General features: G+C 37.7%; 1 protein-coding gene across 7 annotated transcripts in view; it reads left to right on the top strand.

The window, feature by feature from the left end:
- The window catches only part of PTPN20 (protein tyrosine phosphatase non-receptor type 20), a 97,493-nt gene that overhangs the window by 32,628 nt on the left and 37,217 nt on the right, over nucleotides 1-27,648 (top strand). For 6 of the 7 annotated variants that reach the window (XM_029932080.1, XM_029932081.1, XM_029932078.1 and 3 more), the window contains 2 exons: nucleotides 17,145-17,293; nucleotides 20,508-20,598. The exons of the other annotated variant lie outside the window; for it this stretch is intronic. In XM_029932080.1, the coding sequence (XP_029787940.1) occupies nucleotides 17,145-17,293; nucleotides 20,508-20,598 (240 nt within the window). The remainder of the gene's footprint in view (nucleotides 1-17,144; nucleotides 17,294-20,507; nucleotides 20,599-27,648) is intronic. 7 annotated transcript variants of the gene reach the window in all.

Below are 27,648 nucleotides of genomic sequence, written 5' to 3'. Positions count from 1 at the left end.
GGGGCGCCTGGGTGGCTCAGTCGGTTGAGTGTCTGACTTCAGCTCAGGTCATGATCTCACAGTTCATGGGTTCAAGCCTCGTGCTGGGCTCTGTGCAGACTGCTAGATCAGAGCCTGGAGCCTGTCTTCAGATTCTGTGTCTCTTTCTCTCTCTGCCCCTCCTCTGTTCATGCTCTGTCTCTCAAAAATAAGTAAATGTTAAAAAAATTTTTTAAAAACCCCAAAAAACCTTGGAACTAGAGAGGATTATAGAGATCACCCATTTTAACCTTAGATCAAGTGCCAGAATCATCTTCTCTAATGACTTTTAAATTTGGAAAATGTCAAATCTAATGAAGGCCATCTCACACGTAAATTATCAAAATACAGATCTGACACAAAAATAGTTTATAAGAAAATTAGCATAACAGTTCTATGAGGTTAGACAAAGGTTGACCACCATCAACAACATATAGTACATTTCCTTCACCCTTTAAATTTCTCTTATTTTCTGTTCTTGTTAGTTTTCTTTTCCAAAGTGTCAAATAAATAGAATGATTAATATGTTGCCTTTTGAGTGCAGGTTTTTTGTAATGCTGTTGATATTCATGTGGACCTTTGTTTTTATTAGTATTTCTTTTTCCTGAGTAGTATTCCATTGTATGACTACACCAGTTTGTTTATCCATTCACCAGTTGAGGTACATTTGGGTGTTTTCTCATTTTATTTTTATTTTTAAAATATTTTTTAATGTTTATTTATTTTTGAGAGACAGAGAGAGCATGAGCAGGGGAGGAGCAGAGAGAGAGGGAGACAGAGAATCTGAAGCAGGCTCCAGGCTCTGAGCTGTCAGCACAGAGCCCAATGCGGGGCTTGAACCCGCAAATTGTGAGATCATGACCTGAGCCAAGGTCAGATGCTTAACCAACTGATCCACCCAGGTACCCTGGGTGTTTCTATGTTTTAAAATTATGGATAAAAAAAACACTACAAACTTTAACATACTGGTTTTGTGTAAAACCTACATTTTCATTTCTTTAAGGTAAATGTATCTATGATTGGGATTTCTAAGTCATAAGTGTATATAACTGACACACTGTTTTCCAAAGGTGCTGTACAAGTATGCTTTTTCCCTTTGTTCCTCCTATTTTTCCTCTTTTTGTTTGTGTTTCCTTTAAGGTAATGTTTATCAACTCATCTTCAAGTTTATTGACTCTTTCCTCAGCTGCATTAGTCTACTACTAATGACCCTATTTGAAAGCATTCTTAACCTTTCTTACAAAGTGTTTTTTAAAATTTTTTAACATTAATTTATTGTTGAGAGAGAGAGAGAGACAGAGCACGAGCAGGGGAGGGGCAGAGAGAGAGGGAAACAGAATCCATAGCAGGTTCCAGGCTCTGAACTGTCACCACAGAGCCTGATGCAGGGCTCAAACCCAGGAACAATGAGATCATGACCTGAGCCGAAGTCAGACACTTAACCAAGTGAGCTACCAGACACCCAAAAATTTTTTTATTGGTAAACCTTCCATTTGACTTTATCTTATAGTTTCCTTCCCTGTTCAAATTCCCATCTATTCATGTATTTTGTCTACCTTTTCCATTGAGCTTTAACATATTACTCATAGTTGTTTAGAATTCCCTCTCATGCTTCTAACGCTTTGGTCATTTCTAAGAGTTTTTTTTTTTCTGTCAATTGCCTTGTTTTTTTGAGAGTGGTTTTATCATTGCTGCTGCTTCTTGTATGTCTTGTAAATTTTGATAGAGTGCTGATGTTGGGTGTAGAAAAATAGAGATTGAGGTAAATTGAATTTATGCCTGGAAATAGTCATGCCTTTTCCCCTGGTAGGCCGTCAGTAGAGGTTTTTGATTTAGTATGTTTGGGACAAGAGCTGGATTTTGGTTTTGTGTTGCTGTCATTACCTATGGTGAACTATTAACTAACATTTCTTAAGATTTGAATTGTACGTGGGGCGGCAACTGCAATGCTAGAGTTTCTCTTCTTGTTCCTGTTCCATCCTTAGCTTTAGGCCTTCCCTGTGTACCTGTGTTCAGAAGGGCTCTTCCCCACACTCGTGCTTTGCTCTAGTGGTAGCCTGGTGCCAGCTGGCCTGGAGAGGAGGGCAGAGTAGTTCTCTGTGGTCATAGTCCAGTCGCAGCCTTAGGCGGGCTCTCTGTCCCTGGGTGTCACGGGAAGGGCTTTGTCAGTGATGCTGCCTCTCCTCATTATGGCATTCAAACTCTGCTTTAAATTTTTGGCAGGTTTATGGAGGGGTGGGGAGGGCTCCTGTTCCTTGCTTAGTGGTAGGAGATTGTCATAGCATTGGTATAGGATCCTGAGCTTTGGACTGTTTCCTGCCCTTCCTCCAGGAGTGGAGTGTTTTTCTGTCTTTTGCCTACATTAGGTTTTCACCTGTGCACAATGGGGTTTGCTGTTCCTCCTGCAATTGAAGGCTTTTCTTCAATGGGGAGGGGTAGGTCCAGGTAAGGGCTTTCTACATTTTCTACAGTGGTAGTAACTCTTCTCCTCCAGGCCTGTACCACTGAGGGAAAGAGTCCTTCCATTTCCTACTGTTTCCTTTTTTTTTTTTTCTCTTAAATATGAGTACCTGTTGGAGGCCTATTGAGTCTGCAAGAGTGTTCCAAAACTCTCTCTTATCTGTGGCTTCCCAGGATTCTAAATTGTCGCACCAGGCCACATTCAGCCTTCAGCAATATATTAAGCGTTTATCTGAATACTTCTTTTATATTTGTATGGTATCTGGTATATCTTTTCTCCAAGTGAACTCCTGTTGGTGACATGTCCCTCTTTGAAGGAGTCTGTCTCCAATGGATTCAAATATTTTTATTTTGTGGTTTTCTACTTTTATATGTGGTTAGTGTATGGGTGATGCTCATACCAGCTTTCCACGTTTTAGGCAGAAGCAGAATTTTTAATATAAATACATTTTTAAAATAAAAAGGATCATATTCCTCTGTAAACATGTCTTTTTTAGTAAATACATATTTACCCAACATTTTTTGAAAGCTAAATGATGCTCCATTGTAAGAATGCACAATTATCTGTATAGTCCATCTCTTCTTGTTGGTCATTTAGGGTAGTTTTTAAATAAATATTATTATAATATAAAGTAATATAAATATCCATGCAACTGAGTCTTTGGGACAATTCTTAGGTTGGGTTGGAGAAAAGAAGGAAAGCTTTATTCATACTGCTACTGTTGCAGCAACAGCAGGAATCCTACGATCAGTGTCTAACCAAGCAGGGGGTTTTGATGGCTGAGATTCGGAGCAATGGCGAAACAAGAAACTTGCAGTTGCTATATGAAGGGTTATTCTTTTGAGTTCCATCTGTGTTTGGATATGAGAATTAGATGATTTTGTTTTGCTTTATTACAGCCTTGCAGTGACAATATCAGTGCTCTATGACATTTATTTCTGTACAGTAGGAGAGCAGCATGGCCTGGCTCTCAGAAGCAAGGCCCGTTTTCCAGGAAGAGCAGACAGACGCTGCTTTTTCTTTCCCAGTCCCCTTCTTTGCCCCTCCTTTTCATTTTCACTTTAGGGTTAGGTCTCTCCTGGGGTCTATTGCTGAGACTGATGTCTGTACTAATAAAGGATTAATTCCAGAAAACATAAAGAACTACAAATTAATAAGTAAAAGTCAATAGAAAATGGGCAGAAGACATTGCTATGGACTACTTTTTTACTCTCCCGTTAGCCCCCAATTTATGTTGAATTTCTGATGTGATGGCATTTGGAGACGAGACCTTGGGAAGGTAATTGAGTTCAAATGAGGTTATGAGGAAGGAGCCCCATGATGGATTAGTGCCTTTATAAAGAGACGAAGGAAGTAGAGCTCTCTTTCTATAACGGGATGCAGGAAGAAAGCCACCATCTCTAAACTGGAAAGAGGGCATCTGCAGAGAAGTGAACCATGCTGGCACCCTGAGCTCAGAGTTTTAGCTTCTAGAACTGTGAGGAAGAAATATTTGTTGTTTAAGCCCCAGAGTCTATCACTTGGGGTAGCAGCCCACATGGACCAGACATGTGTCGGTAGGCACTTCCCAGAAGAGGAAATCTGAAAAAGGCACTCAACCTAATTTTTCATCAGGGAAGTGAAAATCGAGCCACAGTGAAGCAAAAATTTACAATGACTAAATGGTTAAAAATTTAAAAATGTGACAGCAGTTTTAAGTGCTGTATAGAAGGGCAAATCCTTCCCTTAATTAAAAAAAATAAATGTAAAGGGAATTAAGAGGTACACACTTCAAGTAATAAAACAAACAAGTCATGGGGTGTAATATAAAGCATAAGGAATATAGTCAATAATATTGTAGTGACTTTGGTGACAGGAGGTAACTAGACTTATTGGGGGGATTATTTCATAATGTTTAAAGATAACAAATCACGATACAGCTTAAACTAATAGATATTGTATGTCAATAGGACTTTAATTAAAAAATTTTGTAGGCTCTTTGGGCTCTTGCTACATATGGTATTTTAAATTATTTTGTTCATTCCCGCAATGAGTTTTTCTCTCACCAAGTTTTTAGAAAAATTCCAGTTAGTAAACATGCAGTGTAGTATTAGTTTCAGTTGTAGAATTTAATGATTCATCACTTACATATAACACCCAGTGCTCATCACCTATTTAACCCATCCCCCGCTCACCTCCTTCCATCAACCCTCAGTTTGTTCTCCATAGTTAAGAGTCTGTTCCTTCATTTGCCTGTCTTCCCACCCCATGTTCGTCTGCTTTGTGTTTTAAATTCCACATATGCGTGAAGTCATATGGTATTTATCTTTGACTGACTGACTTACTTTGCTTAGTTAACATCATACTCTCTAGCTCCATCCACGTTATTGCCAATGGCAAGATTTCATTCTTTTTTATGGCTGAATGATATTTCATTGTATATATAAACCACATCTTCTTTATCCATTCATCAGTTGATGAACATTTGGGCACTTTTCATAATTTGACTGTTGTTGATAATGCCACTGTAAAATCGGGATGCATATATTCCCATGCCATGTACATTTTGAAATTCAGATTAGAGTGGCATGATATTCATTTGGAAAATATTGTCATTTTTATGATAGCAAGTTTTTCCCTCTAAGGAAAGAACGAGATGTGTCAGGAGATGAGCTATAGTGTGTGTGAGCTACAAAACGGCTATTGTTTCAGGTTTGCCTTCCAAAGTCTCACATAAGAACCTCTCTTATCAATCATCTTAAATGGAAACATTTGGGAAGTAGAATTCTGGGAGAAGTAGTTTAGACTAGCCATATTGACATATTGCAAAATAACCACAGTCCATCTTTTGTCAACTTGGCACCCACACACTTCTCTTTAATCCATACCTAATCTCCAAATAAAAACATTATGTGTCCATCTGTGACAATACAGTTATCCTGTGTGCAACTGAAAACATGTTCTTACCCCATCCTCAAAATAAAATATAAAAATCTCCTTTTTTGTCTTTTTTCTCTTTTTATTGTTTATTTTTGAGAGAAATAAGGAGAGAGACAGACAGACAGACAGACAGACTTAGTGTGAATGGGGGTGGGGCAGAGAGCGAGGGAGACACAGAATCCAAAGCAGGCCTCAGACTCTGAGCTGTCAGTCAGCACAGAACCTGATGCAGGGCTTGAACTCACAAGACCGCGAGATCATGACCTTAGCCAAAGTTGGACCTTTAACTGCCTGAGCCACCTAGGCACTCTCTCCCCTTTTGTCTTTGAGTCATGTCTTCCTTGTCCAGCTGATTAACACTCATCTTCAATATCCTATAAAAGAAAACAAAAATTTGTGATTAATTTACATGTTTGAATATATATGAATACTTGATATATTGTATCTGAGATTTATATTGAAAAAGGAAGATTTACTTATAACTGTTATGTCCTCACTTGTGCAACGGGTCACAAGGTCGTATCTGATAGAACTGCCTTCTTCTACTCATTTGATATTCCCTTTGACCCCAGCAGGCACCTCAGTTGGTTGTGGTTGTGGCTCCTGGTCTGGTAGGGTGATGCAAGCCTTCATCCCTAAGCCAGTAGCAGTCACGTCAAAATTTAATTGTTATCATTTTCCATTGACTTCAATCACTGTAAAGGCACTCTAGAAGATCGCCTATGCTCTAGACATACTCCTGCTTGCCCCTACGGTTTAGAAGGAACTCAATTTGCCCTTGATAATTAGAATTAGTCATGTCAAACATTATAGTAGCCCCCTTTTTTTTCTGTCAATTTGGTAGCATAAGCCAAAAATGGCCTGGTGGCATTCTCAACTTCTAACTCAATGGGATCACTGTTGTATTCTCTGCTAATGATTTGTCACTGTGTTTAGGTCTGCTTTGATTTCTTTCATCAGTAGTGTTACAGTTTTAAACATACAGACCTTGTACATACTTTGTTAGATTTTTATCTAAGTATCTTATACATTTTGGTGCTATTATAAGATACTTTACTTTCCATAGTTCACTGCTGGTATATAGAAATATGATTGGTTTTCTTCTATTGCCTTTGTATCCTGTCACCTTATTAAATTCACTCTTAAATTTAGGAGTGTTTTTGTATATTCTTTTGGAATTTGCCTATGTAGACACTTATGTTACCTTTGAATAGACACAGTTTTATTTTTCAACTTTTCTCATGTATATGCTTTTCATTTCTTTTTCTTAACTTATTGCACTAGCTGGGACCTTTGGTGCAATGTTGTGTAAGAGTCAAGAGAGCAGGCTCCATTTTAGGGGGAAAACATTCTGTTTTTCATCATTAAGTATGGTGTTAGGATTTTTATGGATCTCTTTTATCATAGTAAGGAAGTTCTTTCTAGTTTTATTTTCCCAAGAGTTTTCATCATGAGTGCATTTTTTTTTTCCAGTGCTTTTTCTGTATCTACTGTGATGATCACATGGTTTTTCTTCTTTTGTCTGTTGATATGGTGATTTCTGGTGTGTTGATATGGTTGATTTTGCTTTGTATTCCTAGGATAAGCCCAACTTTGTGGTTTTTCCTTTTTATATGTTGCTTGATTTTATTTGCTGGTATTTTGTGGAAATTTTTGCATTTATGGTCATGATAGATATTGATCTGTGGTTTTCGTTTTTGGAGTGCCTTTTTCTGATTTGAGTATCAGGGTAAAGCTGCCCTCATAAAATTAGTTTGGAAGTATTCCCTCCTATTTTATATTCTGGAAGAGTTTGCATAAAATTATTATTATTGCTCTCTTAAATGTTTGGTAGAATCCAGTGAAACCATCTGGTCCTGGAATGTGTTTGTTTGTAAGGTTTTAAAATACATATTTGTGTTCATTTTCTAGAGCTTTCAGAAAACAGTACTAGAGGCTGAGTGGCTTACATAACAGAAATGTATTTTCTCACAATTCTGGAGGCTAGATACCCAAGATCTAGGTGTTGGCAGTTTTGATTTTCTCTGAGGCCTCTTTTCTCGACTTGCAGATGGCTGTCTTTTCCCTATGCAGTATCTGGGCACTAGTGTTTTTTTGTAAGGACACTAGTCATATTTGATGAGGGTGTACCCTAAAAATCCCATTAACTTACCTCTTTAAAGAACCTATCTCCAAATAGAGTCATATTCTGAATTACTAGAGGTTAGGACTTCAACATATGAAGGGGAGGCATAATTCAACCTATAACAATACTCAATGTTTTTAATTGATAAAGGACCATTGGATCATCTTTCTCTTCTTTAAGGAGCTTTGGCAGTTTGTCTCATTCATATAAGTTGCCTAATTTGTGGGATTAGAATTGTTTATAATACTTCCTTATTAACTGTAATGTCTGTAATATCAGAATTGATACCCTCTCTTTTATTCTTGATTTGGTAAAGTGTGTTTTTTCTCTTTGTTTTGTGATCAGTTTGGTTAGAGATTTTCAACTGTTTTAAATTCAATGTAATTTTATTTATTTTTATTATATTTAATTGAAGTACAATTATCAGACTGTTATATTAGTGTCAGGTGTATAATATAGTGATTCAACAATTCTGTACATTACTCAGTGCTCACCACAATAAGTATAGTCATTATCTGCCACCAAACAATGTTTGGACTATATTCCTTATGCTATACTTTTCATCTTCATTATTTATTTTGTAACTGAGAGTTTGTGCCCTACCCCTTAAGCCCCTTTATCTATTTCACCCATCCTTCCACCCACCTCCCCTGTGGCAACCACCAGTTTGTGCTTTCTATTTAAGAATCTGTTATTTTGTCTTTTTTTTCTGTTTTATTTCTTAAATTCCACATAAAAAGGAAACCATGTGGTATTTGTCTTTTTATTGAACTTTTCCATGAACTAGCTTTTTTAGTTTCAGTTATCATTTTTCCAATTGTTTTCAATTTTTTGATTTCTTCATTGATAAAAGTTATGTCTTCTGATCTAATATAAGCATTGAATACAACAGATTTCCCTGTGAATACTGAATTAGCAATATTCCCAAATTCTTGGTGTGTATTTATTTGCATTCAATTCAGAATGCTTTTTCATTCCTATTGGCTATGGCTGAAACAGTTTGAGCACCAACACAATGTAGCACTAGATTAGTTATATTACAACTAATATAAACACATAATTGAACATGTAAATAAATGTGGAGAAGAAACAAACCTCTCCTGTAGAAGAATTCCAAATAGATTATGTTGATATTCCACTGTAAAGTTAGATGTATTACACTACAGATATAGTGTAACATGCCATTCCTTCAGTGTGTGTTGTACATAGTGATTTTCTTCTAGAGAGTACAGTATGGAAAGGGGGATAAAAAGAGGAACTTTGTCATAAAGAACGGGATACACAGCTGCAGCACGTGAACACGGTCAACATCAGTCATGTGGATAGTAGGTCCCCTTGGTATGTTGTGATGAACATGGATGGCACTTTTCCTCTGTGATCTTCCCCCAAACTGATAACCCTAAGCGAATTATGAGAAAAACATCAGACAAATTCCAATAGAGGGGCATCCTAGAATATATCTGATCATTACTCCTCAAACTGCCAAAGCCATCAAACACTAAAGCATCCTAGCCACGAGGAGCCTAAGGAGGCATAAGAACTAAAGGTCGTATGGACTCCGAGATGGGATCCTGGAACAGTGGAAGGATGTGAATGTAAGCTAAAGAACTCTGAATGAACTATGGACTTTAGTTAACATATTAATAATAATGTGTTAATATTGGTTAATTAAATTCATATGTTTAAAATTTGTGTATTTTGAGAGAGAGAGAATTTGCATGCACACAGAGTGGGGAGGAACAGAGAGAGAGGGAGAGACACAGTTCGAAGCAGGTTCTGTGCTTTCGGAGCAGTGCTTGATGTGGGGCTCAAACTCATGAAGCATGAGATCAGGACCTGAGGCGAAATCAAGAGTCAGGCACTTAACTGACTGAGCCTCCCAGGTCCCCCCAAATCTAACAAATATACTGTCCTAATTTAACTGTTAATAATAGAGGAAACTGTCGCAGAGATATATGGGGACTCTCTGTGCTACCTACCTACTAATTTCTTTGGTAAACATAGATCTAAAGTCTGTTTTTTATAAAGTGTTCTCTAATTTCTCTTGTGACTTGTTCTTTGATTCATAGGTTATTTAGAAGTATGCTTTTAACTTTCTCAACATTTGAAGATTTTCCAGACATTGTACTGATTTTTATTTAATCTCATTGTGGTCCAAGGGCATAATTTGTATTAATTCTTTTTAATTTGTTAAGGTTTGATTTTTGACCTAGAATATGGTCTATTTGGTGAAGATACCATGTGCACTTGAGAAGAATTTTCACAGTGTTATTGGACAGAGTGTTTTCTAAAGACCAGTTAGATCAGGTTGTTGTAGTTCTTTTCTGTCATTACTGAATTTCTGTGTGTGCATTCTGTTGATTCCTGAGTAAAGAGTTTTGAAGTCTTCAGTTATAATTGTGAATTTTCTTTCTTTTTTTTTTTAAAGCACTATCAGCTTTTCATGTATTTTGAAATCGTGTTAGGTGCATACACATTTAACATTGTTATGTCTTCTCTGTGATTTGACTCCCTTCATCATTAGTAATTATCTCTTTTAAAAAATTGATTTAATGTTCAGAGCAGTTGTAAGTTCATAGCAAAATTGAGCAGAAGGTACAGAGATTTCCCACATCCTCGCTGTCTTCCCATGTGCATAGCCTTCCCCAGGATCAGTATTTCTCACCAGCATGCTGCATTTGTGACAGTTGAATCTGCATTGATGTATCAACACTCTGAGTCCATAATTTACATTCGAGTTCACTGGTGGTGGTGTACATTCTATGAGTTAGGGCAGATGTGTAAATACATGTTTTTACCATTTTAGCATATTCTAAAAATAGTGTATAAAATAGTGTATAAAATAAAACAGTACACTCTAAAAATTCTCTTTGTTCCCCTTATTCATCCTTCCTTCCCCCAGTAATGACTTTTTTAACCCTGGTAATGTTCTTGGTCTGAAGTCTACTTTGTTGTTGGTATTCTCTGCTATTAATACAGCCACTCCTCCTTTTTTTGATTAGGGTTCCCATGGAATGTATTTTTCTATTCCTTTACTTTTAACTTGCCTACACTTTTGTACTTAAAGTGGTTTCTTATGGGCATTTATGGTTGGGCCTCCTGATTTCTGATTTTTAATTGGTATATTTAGGCTGTTTGCATTTATATATACCATCTTTTTAGAAAAATTTTAATGTTTATTTTCAAGAAAGAGACACGACACCAGTGGGAGAGGGACAGAGAGAGAGGGAGAGACACAGAATCCAAAGCAGGCTCCAGGCTCTGAGCTGTCAGCACCGAGCCTGATGCGGGGCTCGAACTCACGGACTGCAAGACCATGACCTGAGGTGCAATCCAGCACTCAACCAATGGAGCCACCCAGGCACCTTGTACTTCTACATCTTTTAACTCTACCGTCTTGCTAATTGTTTTCTATTTATTCTTTCTAGTCTTTATGTTTTTATCTTTTTTTGCAGATTTCTCTTGGATTATTTTGTAATAACAGTTTGTTTTCCTAATTGCTTTTTAGTTATGCCTCTTTAAAAATGTTCTCTTGGTTGCCCTAGGATTTATAATATACATACATCTTTAATTTTTCACAGTTTGTGTTTTCTATCTTCAAATAACATTATAACACTTGACGTGTGGCATAAGGACTTTCCAATAGTGTGTTCCTAATTTCTCCTCGAGATCTTTTGTACAATTGTTGTCAAACGTATTAATTTTACATAACAATAATTATGAAAAATACATATTCACTGCTTTTGTTTTAGATAGCCAGTTGTTCTCCAGGAAAATTAAGGAAAAAAGAATTTTACACTTAGCTACTTTCATGGAATTTTTGGAATTCTTCATTTGTGTAGAGTCGGTTTCCTGTTCTGTAGTATACTCCTTCTGCCTGAAGATCTTCCTTGAACATTTCTTCAGTGCAAGTGTGCTAATGAACTCTCAGTAATTGTCTGTAAAAGGGTTTTTTCTCCTTCGTTTGTTCTGAAAGACGTTTATGTCAGTTGTCGAATTCTGGGTTGTCTTATGACTTGTTGTGTGATGATGAGCTTTTGTATCTGAGGTTTGGTGTATTTCATTCATTTTGGAGAATTCCCAACAACTGTCATTTCAAATATTTCTTCTGCCCAATTCCACTCCCACTCTCTGTTCTATTTTGGGTTTCTATTTACAGGAATATTAATCTGTGTGATATCCATGGGCTATAGCTCTTTGTTGCTCTTTACTGTGCCTTCCCTAACTCTTTTTTCTCTTTCAGTTTGACCTTTTTTAAGTTTGCTGATTCTTTTCTTGTATGTATCCAGCCTAGAGATAAGCCCACTGATAGCATTCTTTATTTCTATTATAGTAATTTTCATTCTTGGGATTTCTGCTTGGGGCGCCGGCGTGGCTCAGTTGGTTGAGCCTCCAACTTTGGCTCAAGTCAGATCTCACGTTCATGGGTTCAAGCCTTGCATCAGGCTCTGTGCTGACAGCTAGCTCAGAACCTAGAGCCTGCTTCCAGTTCTGTGTCACCTTCTCTCTCTGCCCCTCCCCCTCTCATGCTCTGTCTCTCTGTGTATCAAAAATAAATAAAACATAAAAAAATTTTTTTAGAAAGGATTTCTGCTTGATTTTTTATGGTTTCCATATCTCGGATGAAATTCCCCATTTGTTTATGCATGTCACTTTTCCTCTGAAGCCTTTAACTTGGATCTTTCTTATTTAAAATTCATTGTCTGATAGTTTTAACACTTATGTCCTATCTCTGTCTGGTTCCTTTGATTGCTTTATTTCTTGACAGTTTTATTTTATTTTATTTTTCTTTTACTTGCTTCTTTGTGTGCATATAATTTCTTTGTTGAAGTCTGGATATCTTGTGTTCTAGAGACTGAGGTAAACAGGAATACCTTTTCTTTTTGTAAGCCTCAGTCCGGTGAGTTGAGTCAATTTAGTCAGGAATTGAGCAGGGTTTCAGTTTTGATGTGGCTAGGGTTACTCCTAGTGCATCACCAGCTTCAAATTCCTGTTCTGCTACCTTGTGCTTAGAATGGAAAATGCCTGAGGGATTATTTCAATGTCTATCCTCCGCCTTAGAACTCCCCACTGCACTTGAACCTCAGAGAAGGTTTCTGTCCACGACCTTGTTCACTTCCCAGCAACAGAGTGCTCTTATTTGTACTTCTGTTACTTGCTAACCTCACTGAGGGTGGGAGGGCATTCTCTGTTGTTTTTGTTCGGTTCAGCATTAGTTATAGACAAGTGCAGTGTCCCTGGTTCTTAAAGACGGTGTCTTCTCAGTTACCTGCCGTTTCTTTCGGGGTAGAGGGTATGTTATGGTCTGAGCCTACGATGCTTTCTTCTCCTCCCAATTCCCAATGTTATTGTGTCTTAACTTGGGCTTTGTGGATTATTGAGTTTGCTGCCCTTTTCCCAACTTCTGCTTCTCATCCTTAGGGAGGATAGGGGAAAGGAACCGGATGGGGCATCATACCTTGCCTGCAGAAGCTGCTGCTTCCCTCTCCCAGCTTGCACCACAAGGGAAGATTTCTTGAGTTCCTCAATGTATCTTAAATTTTTCTCCTGAACTTTTGATGATGTCCTACATGCACTGTCTTTTGTTTTTTGTCTCTTCCTCATTAATTTATGTACACATGTCTCTGTCCTATGAATAAGTTCATTTTCAGCTGTCTACTTTGTTTCTTATAGTGTGTTGTTTAATTATTAATTCTATAAAATCATGTACTTTTTAAAGTTTATTTATTTATTTTGAGAGAGAGAGAGGGAGAGACAGTCCCAAGTGGCCCCACAAGTCAGCGCAGAGCCCCTCATGGAGCTCGAACTCACAAACCGTGAGATCATGACCTGAGCAGAGATCAAGAGTTGAATGCTCAACCGACTGAGCCTCCTGGGTTACCCTGTAATCATGTAGTTTTGACCTTTATTTTCTTAAGTCTATAAGCTTATTTTTTACCTCATTCTTTTTTTAATTTAATTTTTATTTAAGGTTATGATTCAGCATTTGTTGGGTTGAATCCAGAAATTCCTATTTTCAAGTCCCAGGTGATATTGATACAAATGTAAATGTGGCAGGCACCTGGGTGACTCCATTGGTTAATCGTTCGACTTGGGCTCAGATCATGACCTCATAGTTTGTGGGTTCCAGCCCTGGATTGGGCTCTGTGCTGGCAGCTCAGAGCTTGGAGCCTGCTTCAGATTCTGTGTCTCCCTTTCTCTCTACCTGACCCTCAGTTGTGCTCTCTCTGTCTCTCTCAAAAATAAATAGACATTAAAAAAAAAAACGGAAAAAAAAAGACAAATATAAATCTGGCCTCTTTTCTGATGCTTTCTCCATCTAAGCCTCTGTCCCCCATAGGTGTAACCTCCCCTCTGGCTTAGGGTAAGACACGGTACAGAGGCATCAGAACTGAGATGTAGGGGAACTTGGCTGGCAGCCATAGGGGACAGCTGCGGAGGAGCTAGAAGCATGGCTTGAGTTCTGCACAAAGGTTTTTTGCACCCTCGTGTGTGCATTTGGGTTGAAGTTGCTGCAGACGTATAGTGGCACTAGTGGTCTCTGTGGCTGATTCTTCGGCACTCATTTCATCTCCTTTCCATTGAGCAGCTGTAAGGCAAGTTGAGAAATTGCTTTCAACTCAGGGTGTGAACCTGATTGGTCTAAGGATAAATCTATCCCTTTTGCCAGTTATGTTTCAGACACCTGACCTACCCGTAAATTCAAGTAAAGGTTTCTTGGATGCTTTTGGGAAACCTAGGCCTTGCATTTAATAAACATTGTAAGTGGAGGCGCCTGAGTGGCTCAGTCAGTTAAGTGTCCAACTTTGACTCAGGGCACGATCTCGCAGTTCATGAGTTTGAGTCTTACATCAGTTTCTGTGCTGACAACGTGGAGCCTTGAGGCTGCTTCAGATTCTGTGTCTCCCTCTCTCTCTGCCCCTCCCCTGCCAGTGCTCTGTCTCTCTCCTTCTTTCTCTCAAAAGTAACTAAACATTAAACAAATTTAAAATAAAAAGAAAAGAAATAGGTTGTAACCAAGAAAATATGTGGCTCGGATTGCTGTTCACCATTTTGCATTGCTCATTTTTTTCTTCACCTTGTATTTTATTTCCATCTTGCTCACTAACATGTATAGTTCTGCATCTCTTTGATTTTGCAGTTTGAGCATGAATGAATTCTTATTGATTCTCATTCCATTTGATTTGATTTGATTAGTTATCTTCTATTATAAACTACACTTCGAGGGCTGGATTTTGTCTGAGAAGACAAGGACAAACGTGCAGAAGGGTGAGGGGAAAAGGGACAGAAAAGTCACAGAGTGTGGATGAATTGTTGTGTGACAGATATTACAGATTAGCTTACTCAGCATCGATCACATCCTCCTCCTAACATGTCTTTCTGTATGGCTGAGGCAGGAAAACTAAAAGTTACATTTTCCCAGAAATCCTGGCAGTTATGTGGATTTGACCAATCGGATGCACTTAGCCAAGACTTAAATCTGTGGGGAAGCACTCAAGCTGCTGGTACATGCCATAACACTCATGGTGTTCCTAGGGTCTCACTATGACTGAAGTGGTACACCACAGTTATGGTGATGACTTTCTAATCCCTCCAAGGTGGCTAAAGTAGTGTCGTCCAGGAGCTAGTGGGTAGAGCAATGGTGTCCAGCTCCCTCGGAGCTGGTCCACCTTACGGCAAAGCTAGCACTTTTTGTGGCAGACCATTCTGCAGTGTTATTTTTGGACCATGTTGAGGGGAATCACCTATTCTTCAAACCTGTCCAATGATGTCAGCACCAAATAGCTAGATAAGAGCTGCTCTTCTGCAAAAATCCCTTCCTGTGATGATTGCCAATTGTAGCTGAAGCCTGACCTGTTCCCATTGGTTGGAATTCTTGGACCAGGCTGCAATAAAAAGAAACCAGATTCAAAATGATGTTAACGATAAAGAAATATATTTTCTCCCATAATGCAAATAGAGAGGTAGGAAGTGTTCCAAGTTCAATTTGATCAGTTGCACAGTAATGTCATTAAGACCATAGGTTCTTTATGTATATATTTTTCATATTTGCTCTACTCAGCTCTTTCCTTTTATGTCATAGTAGGGCTGCTGACAAAAATTGGGGTCTTATATTTCTGTATTTATGTCTGGGCAGGGGATGGAGATGGGAGAGAGGCTTGCTTCTCTTCCTTGTCCATAACCTTGAATAAACTTCTTGCTTCCCATTGACTCAAATCACTACACTGTGGAATGATCACATGTCACTTTAACTAACCATCAGGGTAGAATCAGTGTCAACAACAGTGTCCATTATAGTCATTCTACCGTTTCTTTCGTTTCCTCTCTCCCTTTTCTCAGCTTTTGTTCTAGCAAGGCCGGAATCCATGGGAAGCTCTAGGATTTTTCTGTTGGGCAGCAATGATGATCAAAATGCCTTCTACTCCCGCAGAATTTATTTCCCTCTCTGGGCTTCCTAGACCTCCTCTCATATTCAAGTTAGAGGTATTTGTGATAAATTTTAGGATTTCTGTGACTGTCTCTCCCAACCAACAGTCTCTCACTCCCATACCTACAAAGAGCTTTTCATTAAAATAGGGTTCCAAGACAAGAAGAGTTTCACAGGGCTGTGCACATTCGTAGAAATTTCTGCTTTTTATCCCCATCCTTTTGTGGAATTGCTTCGTGTGTGTGTGTGTGTGTGTGTGTGTGTGTGTGTGTGTACATATATCTATAATTATTTTTTTTGCTGGTATTAACTTGATTTCTGTTCATATTATTTGACTCTGAAAAGAGATTTTGAGAACTGGCTTCACTTGATCATTTTAGTTTAAAATTCTGAAATTTTAAAAACATTCTTTTAATATTGACTTCTAGATTTATTGCATTTTGGTCAGTGGACATGATCTGTAAAACTTCAGATATTTGGGATCTAGATTGTCAACATGGCATAAAATATCATCATGTGTACTGTTGAATAGCATGTATTCTCTTCTATTATTATTGGTTACAAATGTGTAACTATATAAAGTATATCTATGTATACATGTAACATATAATTACATGTTATGTATTATATATATATTCTTAGTCTTATTAATTGTACCATATAGAGCCTCTTTATCCTTGGAGGGGGTGTGCGTTTTGTGTTGTACGTGTGCCAGTGTGTGCATGAGTGTCCTTGATGTGTTTTACAGTAAGAGATGCATGAGACTCTCCATAGCCTCTCCTCTCAAACTCTAGGGATGTTAAATCTTTGGTCTGAGGGAAGGCAGAAGTTCTCACTTTTTCTCATCAAGTCTTGTTTACACATGCTTGCCTTGGCATAATTGTTAATACATATACTCAATTCTCACTGTTAAACAGAACACTCCTCAGTCTATGGCATCTTTTATTTATATAGCACTTAACAGCGTTTTCTAAGAATCGTGGGTTTTGTATAATTTCAAAGTCCATAATCATGATTTTTCCAAACCAAGGATACTTTCTTTCAAAGTAATAGATTCTTCATTTCTGGAAAAATAAATTTTCAGTAACCCATAGATGGCTGTGTCTTTACTTAAGAGAAAACAACAATAGAAAGAAAATCTTTCTTCACATACATACAAGTAACTTACAAATGTGAATTTTTCTTTTTCTCAGTTATGCAAATTGTTTCTGAAGGGGAGCTAGCTCAGCTGGCTCACGTTCGACCATTAGTATTCAATTTTCATGAGCAATCAACCATCAAGGATTGTTTTAAAGTGCTTGAGAAAAAAGTAGCAGAATATGAAATCCTCCAGGAATTCATGGTAAATATTTTGGTTTTCACAAAAGTCTATATGTGATTTTCCACATTACTACCAGAGGGTTTTTTCTTTCTCCTTTTTTTCCTTTGCTTTTTAAATTGAGTATTTTGTTTTTGTTTTTAAATAGTAAGTTTGTTTTTAAAGGAAAAGGTGTATATAGTAAAAGGAAAAAGTTAAATAGCATAAAAGGTTATAAAATGGATAAATTCTCTTTCTTTTTCTCTCTTGACTTCCTAGGATCCCTTTCCACTATTAAGTTTGTCAGATAAGTGTCCAGAAAAGCATAAGCCTTATTCACCATTACCCTTTCCTTCTTGAAAAAAAAGTTTCACCTACAAAATGATTCTCAAATATATTATCAGTACATATAGCTGTATTTCATTCCTTATTTAAAAATCTCATTCTTTTTAAGAGTGCGTAGTATATTTAATTGTATAGATCTAAAGACCCTCTTTTCTTTAAGTTGTCCCCTATGATGCTCATTTAGATTGTTCTAGGCTGTTATGAACAGCAGTTAGTCCTCTTCATATGCCTGTGCATATGTATGTGTATCCTTTTTTTTTTAAATGAAAGACTCCATCACAAGTGTATCTTTCTTTGGTTTTTATTTGTTTTCTTCTTTTAATATTTATTTATTTTTGAGCGAGAGTGAGAGAGAGAGAGAGAGAGAGAGAGAGAGAGAGAGAGAGAGAGAAACAAGGGGGAGACCCAGAATCTGAAGCAGGCTCTAGGCTCTGAGCTGTGAGCAAAGAGCCTGATGCAGGGCTTGAACTCACAGACCTGGGCTGAAGTCGGACACCTAACCGACTGAGCTACCTGGGCGCCCCTGTATGAATATTCTTTAGAACAAATTTAGGAAGACAACCAACCAGTATTTTGTGCTATTTAATTTTTGGACCTTTGCTTATCTCATACAAATAATTTCTTGTTGATGATCTAATTGACACTTACTTGAGAACAGAGGAATTACTTTCCATATTTTTTAAGACTTTTATATTTATTTTGGGGAACTGTTCAATTCTTTGCTCAATTTCTTTTATTCTTTTTCTTATCAACCTATAACTTTATATAATAAAGACATTGTCCTTTTTGTATGTGCTTTATATGGTAACTTTCCCCCTTGTTATTTGTGCCACATACACGTGTGCATGCACGCACATACACGTTTAGTAAGAAGAAATAGGTAACTTTTAGAGGTCAAATATGCCAATCTTTTGGGACTTCAGGGTTTTCTGTATCCTTTAGATATTTTCACTCTAAGATCATAATAATTATTTCATGTTTTTTACTAATATTTAAAATGTTAATTTAAAAAATGTATAAATCTTTGATCCAAGTAGATTTTAATGTTTTACAAGGTTTTTGTTAGGGACCCCACATTATATAACTATTTTACTGTCCTGAGATCCTCTTGAAACTTTAGTGATATAAACTTTTATAATATACTGAAGTGATACATAAATTTTAGTGTATTCTTGGACTTCTTCCATTGATTTGTTTATTCATATGCTGTTACCAAACTCTCTTGAAAAACATTTTCAAAAGTTTTTTACATTTATTTATTTTTTGAGAGATAGAGTGAGACAGAGCATGAGTGGGGAGAGTCAGAGAGAGAAGGAGTCACAGAATCTGAAGCAGGATCCAGGCTCTGAGCAAGCACGCAGCACAGAGCCTGATGTGGGGCTCGAACCCACTAACTGTGAGATCATGACCTGAACCGAAGTCGGACATTCAACCAACTGAGCCACTCAAGTGCCCCCAAATACTGTTAATTAGTGTAGCTTTATGAGGTCTTTTACGGTTTGTTAAGACTAGTCTTCCCTCATTACTCTTCTTTCACAGAACTGTTCTAGTTCTTCCTACAGATATTTTTTCCCAGGTTAATTTTAGGATTCATTTGCATAAAGATTACAAAGGTAAAAATCTGATCATCTCCTACTGCATAACACCTTCACTGGCTTCTCATGGGCCATGCCATGCCAGTAGTCTCCAGAGCTAATTTAAAGACTGGCGGTGCCAAGTTGACTACCCGAGAGTTACTGAAGAGCCTTTGAAAAGTATAGACTCACAGGCTTCATCCACAAATATTCTCACAGAATAGGCCTGGCTACATCTCCGCTTCTTTTGTATATGAAACAAGGCCTTCCTGGGTAGTTTTAGTTTCCCTCTGGGCTAGATCATGTTCTCTGTGCTCATGTTATCATACTATTCACTGTTTCCCCAAGAGGAGATGTAAGCCCTGTGCCTTTATTCCTGCCTGTTTACCTGGAGTGATACCTGCTCACCTCTGCTCTCCCTTCCTTCCACACACACACACACACACACACACACACACACGTACTTTCATATGACTAACTTTTGGTGGCCGTCATTGGTGTTACCATTACACTAGCTTCTCTGTACATGGATCTCACAGGTCCCCCTCTGACTGCTCTCATAGCTCCTTAAGGATGAGGCCATTTTCAGGTTCATCTTTGTATTCCAGTATCTGGAAAAGTGCTGAATACGAACTAAGTGTTCAGTCAGTGTTTCCCGAATTCACACCTGGTAATATAATTTTTTTGAAAGGAAGAATTCTTTAATTGATATCCTAGCTAGAATTCCTTCATGGGCCAAGGAGTCAGTTTATATTTTTTGGTTTATATATTTATATAAATGTTTTGCCTTTATTTTTGTTTGTTTATAAAAAGATAGATCTATGGGTAGGTCCTAAGAAGGGAATGTTCTGTATTGGCTTTTTCTTTTATGAAGAAGGAAAAATATTGAAGCTTAAGGGAAAAATTATCTTTAGAGAGATGAGCATTTTCTTATCAAGCAATATCTAAAATTTGAGATATTTTCTATAGTATTTTTTAATGTTTATTTATTTTTGAGGGTGGGAGACAGAGCACAAGTTGGGGAGGGGCATAAAGAGAGGGAGAGACATAGAATCCAAAGCAGGCTCCAGGCTCTGAGCTGTCAGCACAGAGCCCGATGCAATACTCGAACCCATGAACTACGAGATCATGATCTGAGCTGAAGTCAGACAGTGAATCAACTGAGCCACCAAGGTGCCCCTTTCTATAGTATGTTTTAATGGAGTTTTGGCTTCACTTACCATATAACACTTAACATTGGGTCATGCCACATAGAAGCATGAACACTAAGCAAAGGCAGATTGTTTTCTTTTACTTTTTGTTGTAGTAAATACATGACTTATATTTCTTATCTTTTAAAGACTTTAGATTATAAGAACCTATCTGGTGAGTTCAACTCTGGGAATGACCTACGCAACAGAGACAAAAACAGATATCGAGATATTCTTCCATGTAAGCTAAAAATGGTTTTATTTTCCTGTTTATGTTTGGGAAAAGATAAAACATGGGTTGTATGGCTTTCAATATCAGGCATTTAAATTATGACCATGATCAAGAGCTCTGGTAGCTAGCAGTGGGCGGCCTGGGCATATTCTTGAATATGCAAGAATATGGTGAAGTTCAAATCTTCAATTCTGGGTACTTCTTCCAGCAACTACCATAGGGTTACTTACAGAAGTCTTTCAACCTTCTTCTTCTTTTTTTTTTAATGTTTATTTATTTTTGTGACAGAGACAGAGCATGAGCAGGGGAGTGGCAGAGAGAAAGAGAGAAAGAGGGAGACACAGAATCTGAAGCAGGTTCCAGGCTCTGAGCTATCAGCACAGAGCCTGATGCAGTGTTTGAACCCATGAACCGTGAGATCGTGATCTGAGCTAAAGTCGGATGCTCAACCGACTAAGCCACCCAGGCGCCCCCAACCTTCTTCTTATGCATATGCTATTTCTCAGGCCATGAACTATACAAAATACAAAGTCTGGTCGTCTGAGAAATCTGTCACTTTTGGTACCCCAAGACCTGACCACCTTCCTTGGCTGTTTTGTTTAGATACACAGATACAATGGGGCTATTTATATCCTCAGTCCTGGACAATAAAACTGCCAGTCTACCCTGCAGCAGAGGATGCTCCTTGATGGCCTCTAAGGGCCTTCCACACTGCTTCCCGAGGCTGGGTGAAGCTAGTGCTTTTCTCCTTCTCATCCTGGGACTCAGGATTTATCTATCTCAGGCCATCCAAAGAGTAGAAACAAAACACAACACATTTTCAATTTTAGGCGGGAAATCTCATTCTATGCCTCACATTCCTTTCAAAGTAAAAAAGTTTTTGTTACTTGACCATTTTTCTTCCTCCGTCTTGACCTTCCTCTTTTATTCTATATCTTCTTTAATGTAACTATCCAGTTGTCCAAGCCAGAAAACTTCAAGTCACCTGCAATATTCAAGAGTGGTCACAAAGTCCTTTTGATTCTACTTCCTTAATGCTTCCAGAATCTTCCACCATCTCTCAGTTCCAACCACCGCTTAGACTGAGCCTGTTTCATCTCTCAGCTGGTCTATCTTCTTCACTGCCTCTGTGCCCATCTACCCACAGCAGCTACTAAAATGACTTTCCTAGAACACAAATCCCATCAAAGCGCTGCTTTGGCTCCCTGTTACTATCATGGTAAAGCTCTTTGGCATCATGGCATCTATTTCACCTCTTTTGCCACAGCACTCTCTTTTGGTTTCTGGAATTCATTCTCTTTCTCTTGTCTCCAGGCCTTTAAACCCATGGTTCTTGCAAGAACCATCCATCCTTCTTTCTTTTCTGAGGTAATTCCTACTGTCTTTCAGAGCTAGCTCAGCCCGACTTTCCTCGTGTTCCTCGAAGCGAGGTTTGGTGTTTCCCCAAGAATCTCATACCATCTTGTGACTGCCCTCCCCAACTTACCAAATTATATTTTATTTATCTACTTATGTTCCTGTTTCTCCCACTAGACTTGAGGTGGTTATCATAGAAATTAGGGGAGAACAGTGACCACCATAATTGGATAAATACCTTTATGTTTAGTTGGTTCATTCAGATCTAAAATAGCTTTATGACTGTAAAGTAATGAGTACCTTATCAGATAGTTAAAATGATTAATTATGTTATCTTCTGTGGGGAGAGTGCACAGAGTACACTGATGAATATTACTGAAATCAGGATAATGAACCACTATTAGACATTTTAAGAGATACTGCCAACAATTTCGTGTTACTCTGAGAAGTCAGAGGTTCCAATTATATAATTTCTACTCCTACATGTGCAATTAACCCTCAAGGAACCAAATGCAAACTAGCCTTTACAATGCAAATTACAAGAAGCTTGTTTTAGGATATGGGGTACATTTTACATTTGATCCAACTCTTTACTCTGAGTACCAAAAGAGTAACCACTAAAGAGAAAACAGATGTGAAGATACAAAAAGTAAAGTTTAGTGATTAGGAAAACAATATGGAGTTTCCTCAAAAATTTAAAAAAAGCACTGTGCCATGACCCAGCAATTGCACTAGTAGGTATTTATCCAAAGAATACCAAAATACTGATTGGAAGGGGTACATGCACCCCAAGTTTATAGCAGCATTATCAACAATAGCCAAATTATGGAAAGAGCCCAAATGTTCACTGACTGATGAATGGATAAGGAGATGTGGTGTATATATATATATATATACATATACATATATATATATATATATACACACACACACACACACATATATATATATATAGTGGACTATTACTCAGTCATCAAAAAGAATGAAATCTTGCCATTTGCAACAATGTGGATGGAACTAGAATGTACTATGCTAAACAAAATAAGTCAGTTAAAGACAAATACCATATGGTTTCACTCATATGTGGAATTTAAGAAACAAAATGGATCAATATAGGGGAAGGAAAAATAAAAGAAGAAAGGGAGGCAAACCACAATAGACTCTTAACTCTAGAGAACAGACCTGGGGGAGCTGGAGGGGAGTTGGTGGGGGAATGGGTTAAATGGGTGATGGGCATTAAGGAGGGCATTTGTTGTGATGTGTACTAGGTGTTGTATGTAAGTGGTGACTCACTAAATTTTACTCCTGAAACAACGAAACAAAACAAAACAAAAAAAGTTCAATGGCTAAAACCAAGGAAAATCATGTAAAACTTTTTGCTTTTCTCTGAAAAGAAAATCAATTGCTATTCAGCCAAGTTCTGTTTTAAAGTCACTGATTTATCTACCTTACAGCACAGTGTAATTTAATCTCAAATAAGCTTCCTTAAGTAACAATCATAAAAAGTTTTTTTCTTTGAGAGAGAGATAGAGAAAATGTACTTTCATGTGAATGGGGAGGGGGGCGAGGGGGGAGAGGGACAGAAAAAGAGAATCTCAAGCCCAATGTAGGGGTCAGTCCCAGGACCCTGGGATCATGACCTGAGCCGAAATCAAGAGTTAAACACTTAGTCGACTGAGCCACCCAGGTTCCTCAAAAGTTTCTTTGATTTCTTCACCACACATTTCTTGAAGTAACAGAGAAGGTTCAAAAAGCATCACATCAAGCAAGCCAGGGGAATAATTAATTTATTCCTCTCTTCAAATGCGGAGAAGACTAACTGGGAGATTCACATACCTCGGCACCCTGCAAGTGTATGCAGCCCTCACTTTGCACAGCTCCAGTATACACAGATTTCAGTTAGTGTGTTCAGTTAAGAACCCCATTCTCCCAGCAACACAATTTGAATTTCAGTAGTCACAATATATTAACTATGAGCAATCGCATAAAGTACAAACCTCACTTCTAACTCTTTCATCTGCAGATTACTATGAATAACAGATGTGCATCATGATCAGTGACTAATCATGTCACTTCTTATTTTTTCTTTTACTTCTTTTAAAATATGGCTTCAGTTGGTCACTCACTGTGTGCTTGTTATTCAGCTCATGCACAGATAGCAAAGTGTATTATGGTTGTGTTGCCTCCTTATTTTTTTTTGTGACAAGCCCACATTACACTTTATAAAAATGGGTTATCAAAAGTTGCTTGGTCAACAAATATGAATTGAAGCAAAAAAAAGGAAAAGTAGTAACACTGAATAGAGTTAAGAAGAAATAGTGCGCTGGAAAAGGTTATAGAACAGTCATAATTTGTCCTGTTGATTATTAAGATCTTTTGCAAAGTTGTAGCGCTTGTGCAGTCATATTTACGGCCCTATACTACTGCATAAGGTAGGAATGGGCCTTACTATGTAGTCCAGGGATTTTTAGGTATAAAGAAAATATCTTGCATTTTTATAGCAGTTTACAGTTTGCAAAGAATTTTTAAATGCATAGTATATATTATATACATGTATCTTATATAATCTTCATGAAATCCTCCTGAAGTAGACCATTGGATACCATAATTTCTATACTTCACAAAAGAGGGAGTAAGCTCTGAGGTTAAAAGTTGTTCTGAAGGCTAATAAAGTGATGGAGCTATACCATGTGTGGTGTTCTCTGACTTCTGGCCTAATATTTTTCTGTCTCTTATCTTTGGGTCAGGATCTACTCAGAACTAACTAATAACGATAGAGTCTTAGATTCCTACTAGTTTTCCACTTTACAGACTACATTTACATATATGTCCATTGAGTGCTGTCTACAGTTATGTAAGGAAGCTCAGAGCAGATAATGTCTAAATTTAAGGATGCAAGCAATGGGGAAAGGGTAATTTCAACAAGTGGTTCTGAACAGTTGCATATTCATATATTTAAAAATGAACCATACCCTTATCTCACACCTTATAGAAAAATTAGCTCAAAATAGATCATAGGCCTAATATGAGTTAAAAACATAAAACCTCTGAAGAATACTTGGGAAAAATTTAGTGTCTTTGGGTTTGGCAGAGTTTTTCCTGAATAGGACACAAGAACCCCAAACCATAAAAGAAAAAAACAAATTGGACTTCTTTCATTAAAGAAAAAATTGCTCTTCAATGCACTATTATGAAAATGAAAAAGCAAGCAATAGACTGGGAGAACGCACATTCAAAACATTTATCTGACAAAGGACTTATGTTTAGAATATGTGAAGAAATTGTGGTGCCTGAGTGGCTCTATGGGCTAAGTGTCTGACTTTGGTTCAGGTCATGATCTCATAGTCCATGAGTTCGAGCCCTGTGTCAGATTCTGTGCTGACAGCTCAGAGCCTGGAGCCGGCTTCTGATTCTGTGTCTTCCTCTCTCTCTGCCCCTCCCCTGCTCACTCTCACTCTCTCCCTCTCAAAAATAAGTAAACATTAAAATTTTTTAATTAAAAAAAAGAATACATAAAGAATTTCTATGACTTGATAAGAGGACAAATAACCCAACAATAGGTGGGCAAAAGATTTAAGTGCCCTCTTCAAAGAAGATGTATGGATGACAAATATGTGAAAAGATGTTCATATCATTAATCAGTAAGAAAATGCAAATTAAAACTATAAGAAGATACATTTTATACCTGTACAATGGAAGTGAGTTCAACAGTTTCTTATAAAGTTAAGCATGAATCTACTACATGACTCAGCATTTCTGTTCCTACAAGAAATTGAAGCATGTATCTGCATAAAAACATGTATATAAATGTTCATACCAATTTTATTTGCAAAAGCAAAAATATGAAAACAACTCAGTGTCTTCGGTAGGAGAGTGAATAAACAAATATGGTATGCCCATTCAGTGGGTACCACTCAGGTATACAAAATAGTAAGCTATTTTGTTGCATACCTCTGAATGTGATTGTTCTTAGAGGAAGGGCCTTTAAAGAGGTAATAAAAATCAAAACAGGGCCCTTCAAGTATACCTAATCCAGTCTGGCATTCTTGTAAGAATAGGAGTTAGGACACTTAAAAGACCAGGGATGTATGGGCACAGAGGCCACATGAGGCCCCATGAAGACATGGCAAAAGGTGGGCCTCTTCAAGCCAAGGAAAGGCCTTATAAAAAACCAGCCCCACTGACACCCGGATCTTGAACTTCTGGTCTTCAGAAGTGTGGGAATGAATGTTTTATTTAAGCCCCCCAGTCTGTGCTATTTTGTTATGGCAGCCTGAGCAGACTGATACACTGTATCACTTCATTTACATAAAATTCTAGAAAATTCAAACAAGTTCATAAAGTTTATCAGTGGTTGCCGTGAGGGCAGGAGTGGAGCCAACAGAATAGATTATGAAAGGGCATGAGAACATTTTCGCAGTGATGGAGGCGTTATCTCTCCTTTACTGTTGGTTTTATGGGTGTACATCTGTGACAATAATACCCCGATACACTTTAAAAAGATGGTTTATGAGAAGAGCAAAAGATAATTCCACTTTTTGCATTTTGTACAGTTTACTGTATAACATCTAGATCGTTAGAAAAATACGAGGTCTCTAAAGGAGAGATTCAACAAGCATCCATACTCTCTACTTCACTGAAGTCACTGTATGTTTCTGTTACCACAACCACTAATAGTAGTATAGCAGTAGTAGTTATAAGTACTCGGTGCTACTGTAAGTCCTTCTCAGACAGGAACTCATTTTATCCTCACCGCAACCCAATGATGCTGGTACTCTTAGTATCTTTAAAGAAAGTTTAAAATAAATTCATTACCTTCCCCACAGTCACAGTGCAAATAGGAGGCAGGTCTGGGTTTCAAGCCTAGGTTTAACCACCATGCAATGTGCTTCTCTGTATTCATTCTTTTGCCAGACTATTGAAAGATTTTCTTATGCTGTACGTTATTTTCTGTCTTAGGAACCATTTTTTAGCACCTACATGATAGATTCTCAGCCATTCTTTATATAGAAATAAAACTATTTTGCAAGGCTTGTTGCTCTCTGCTGTTTCCCTTTCTTTCCATCTTCTCTTAATTTGAGGTCTCTGTTCTGATTCACTAGTTGTTTGGATAGAGATGGACTATGTAGTGGATATGGATATAGTTGTCTCAAACTCTGCCTTTCTGCAGCTCTCTCTCCTTTTTTGTTTTTACCCTAATAATGAATATCTTTGTTAATTTTAGAATTGTGGGATTCATTCCTCTTTTCTAAGTTTTTCTGAGTGTTCCTTCATTGTCCTCCAGCTTCCAGTGTTTCAGGTGAGAAATACAATGGCAATGTGACCTTTTTCTAAAAATTTTTAATGTTTGTTTTTGAGAGAGAGAGAGAGACAAAGCATGAGTGGGGGATGTGCAGAGAGGGAGGGAGACACAGAATCCAAAGCAGGCTCCAGGGTCTGAGCTGTCAGCACAGAGCCCAACACCAGGCTTGAACCCATGAACCATAAAATCATGATCTGATCCAAAGTCAGATGCTTAACTGACTGAGTCACCCAGGTGCTCTGACCTTATTCTTTTTTTTTTTTAATGTTTATTTATTTTTGAAGGAGAGAGAGACAGAGTATGAGCAGGGAAGGAACAGAGAGAAAGAGGGAGACACAAATTCCGAAGCAGGCTCCAGGCTCTGAGCTGTCAGCACAGAGCTGATGTGGGACTCAAACTCA

The sequence above is a fragment of the Suricata suricatta genome, chromosome 2, assembly GCF_006229205.1.
Source record: "Suricata suricatta isolate VVHF042 chromosome 2, meerkat_22Aug2017_6uvM2_HiC, whole genome shotgun sequence".
In the NCBI taxonomy this organism is placed as follows: Eukaryota; Metazoa; Chordata; class Mammalia; order Carnivora; family Herpestidae; genus Suricata; species Suricata suricatta.
Note: the sequence above shows the minus strand (reverse complement) of the source record. Positions and strands in the feature narration are given on the sequence as shown.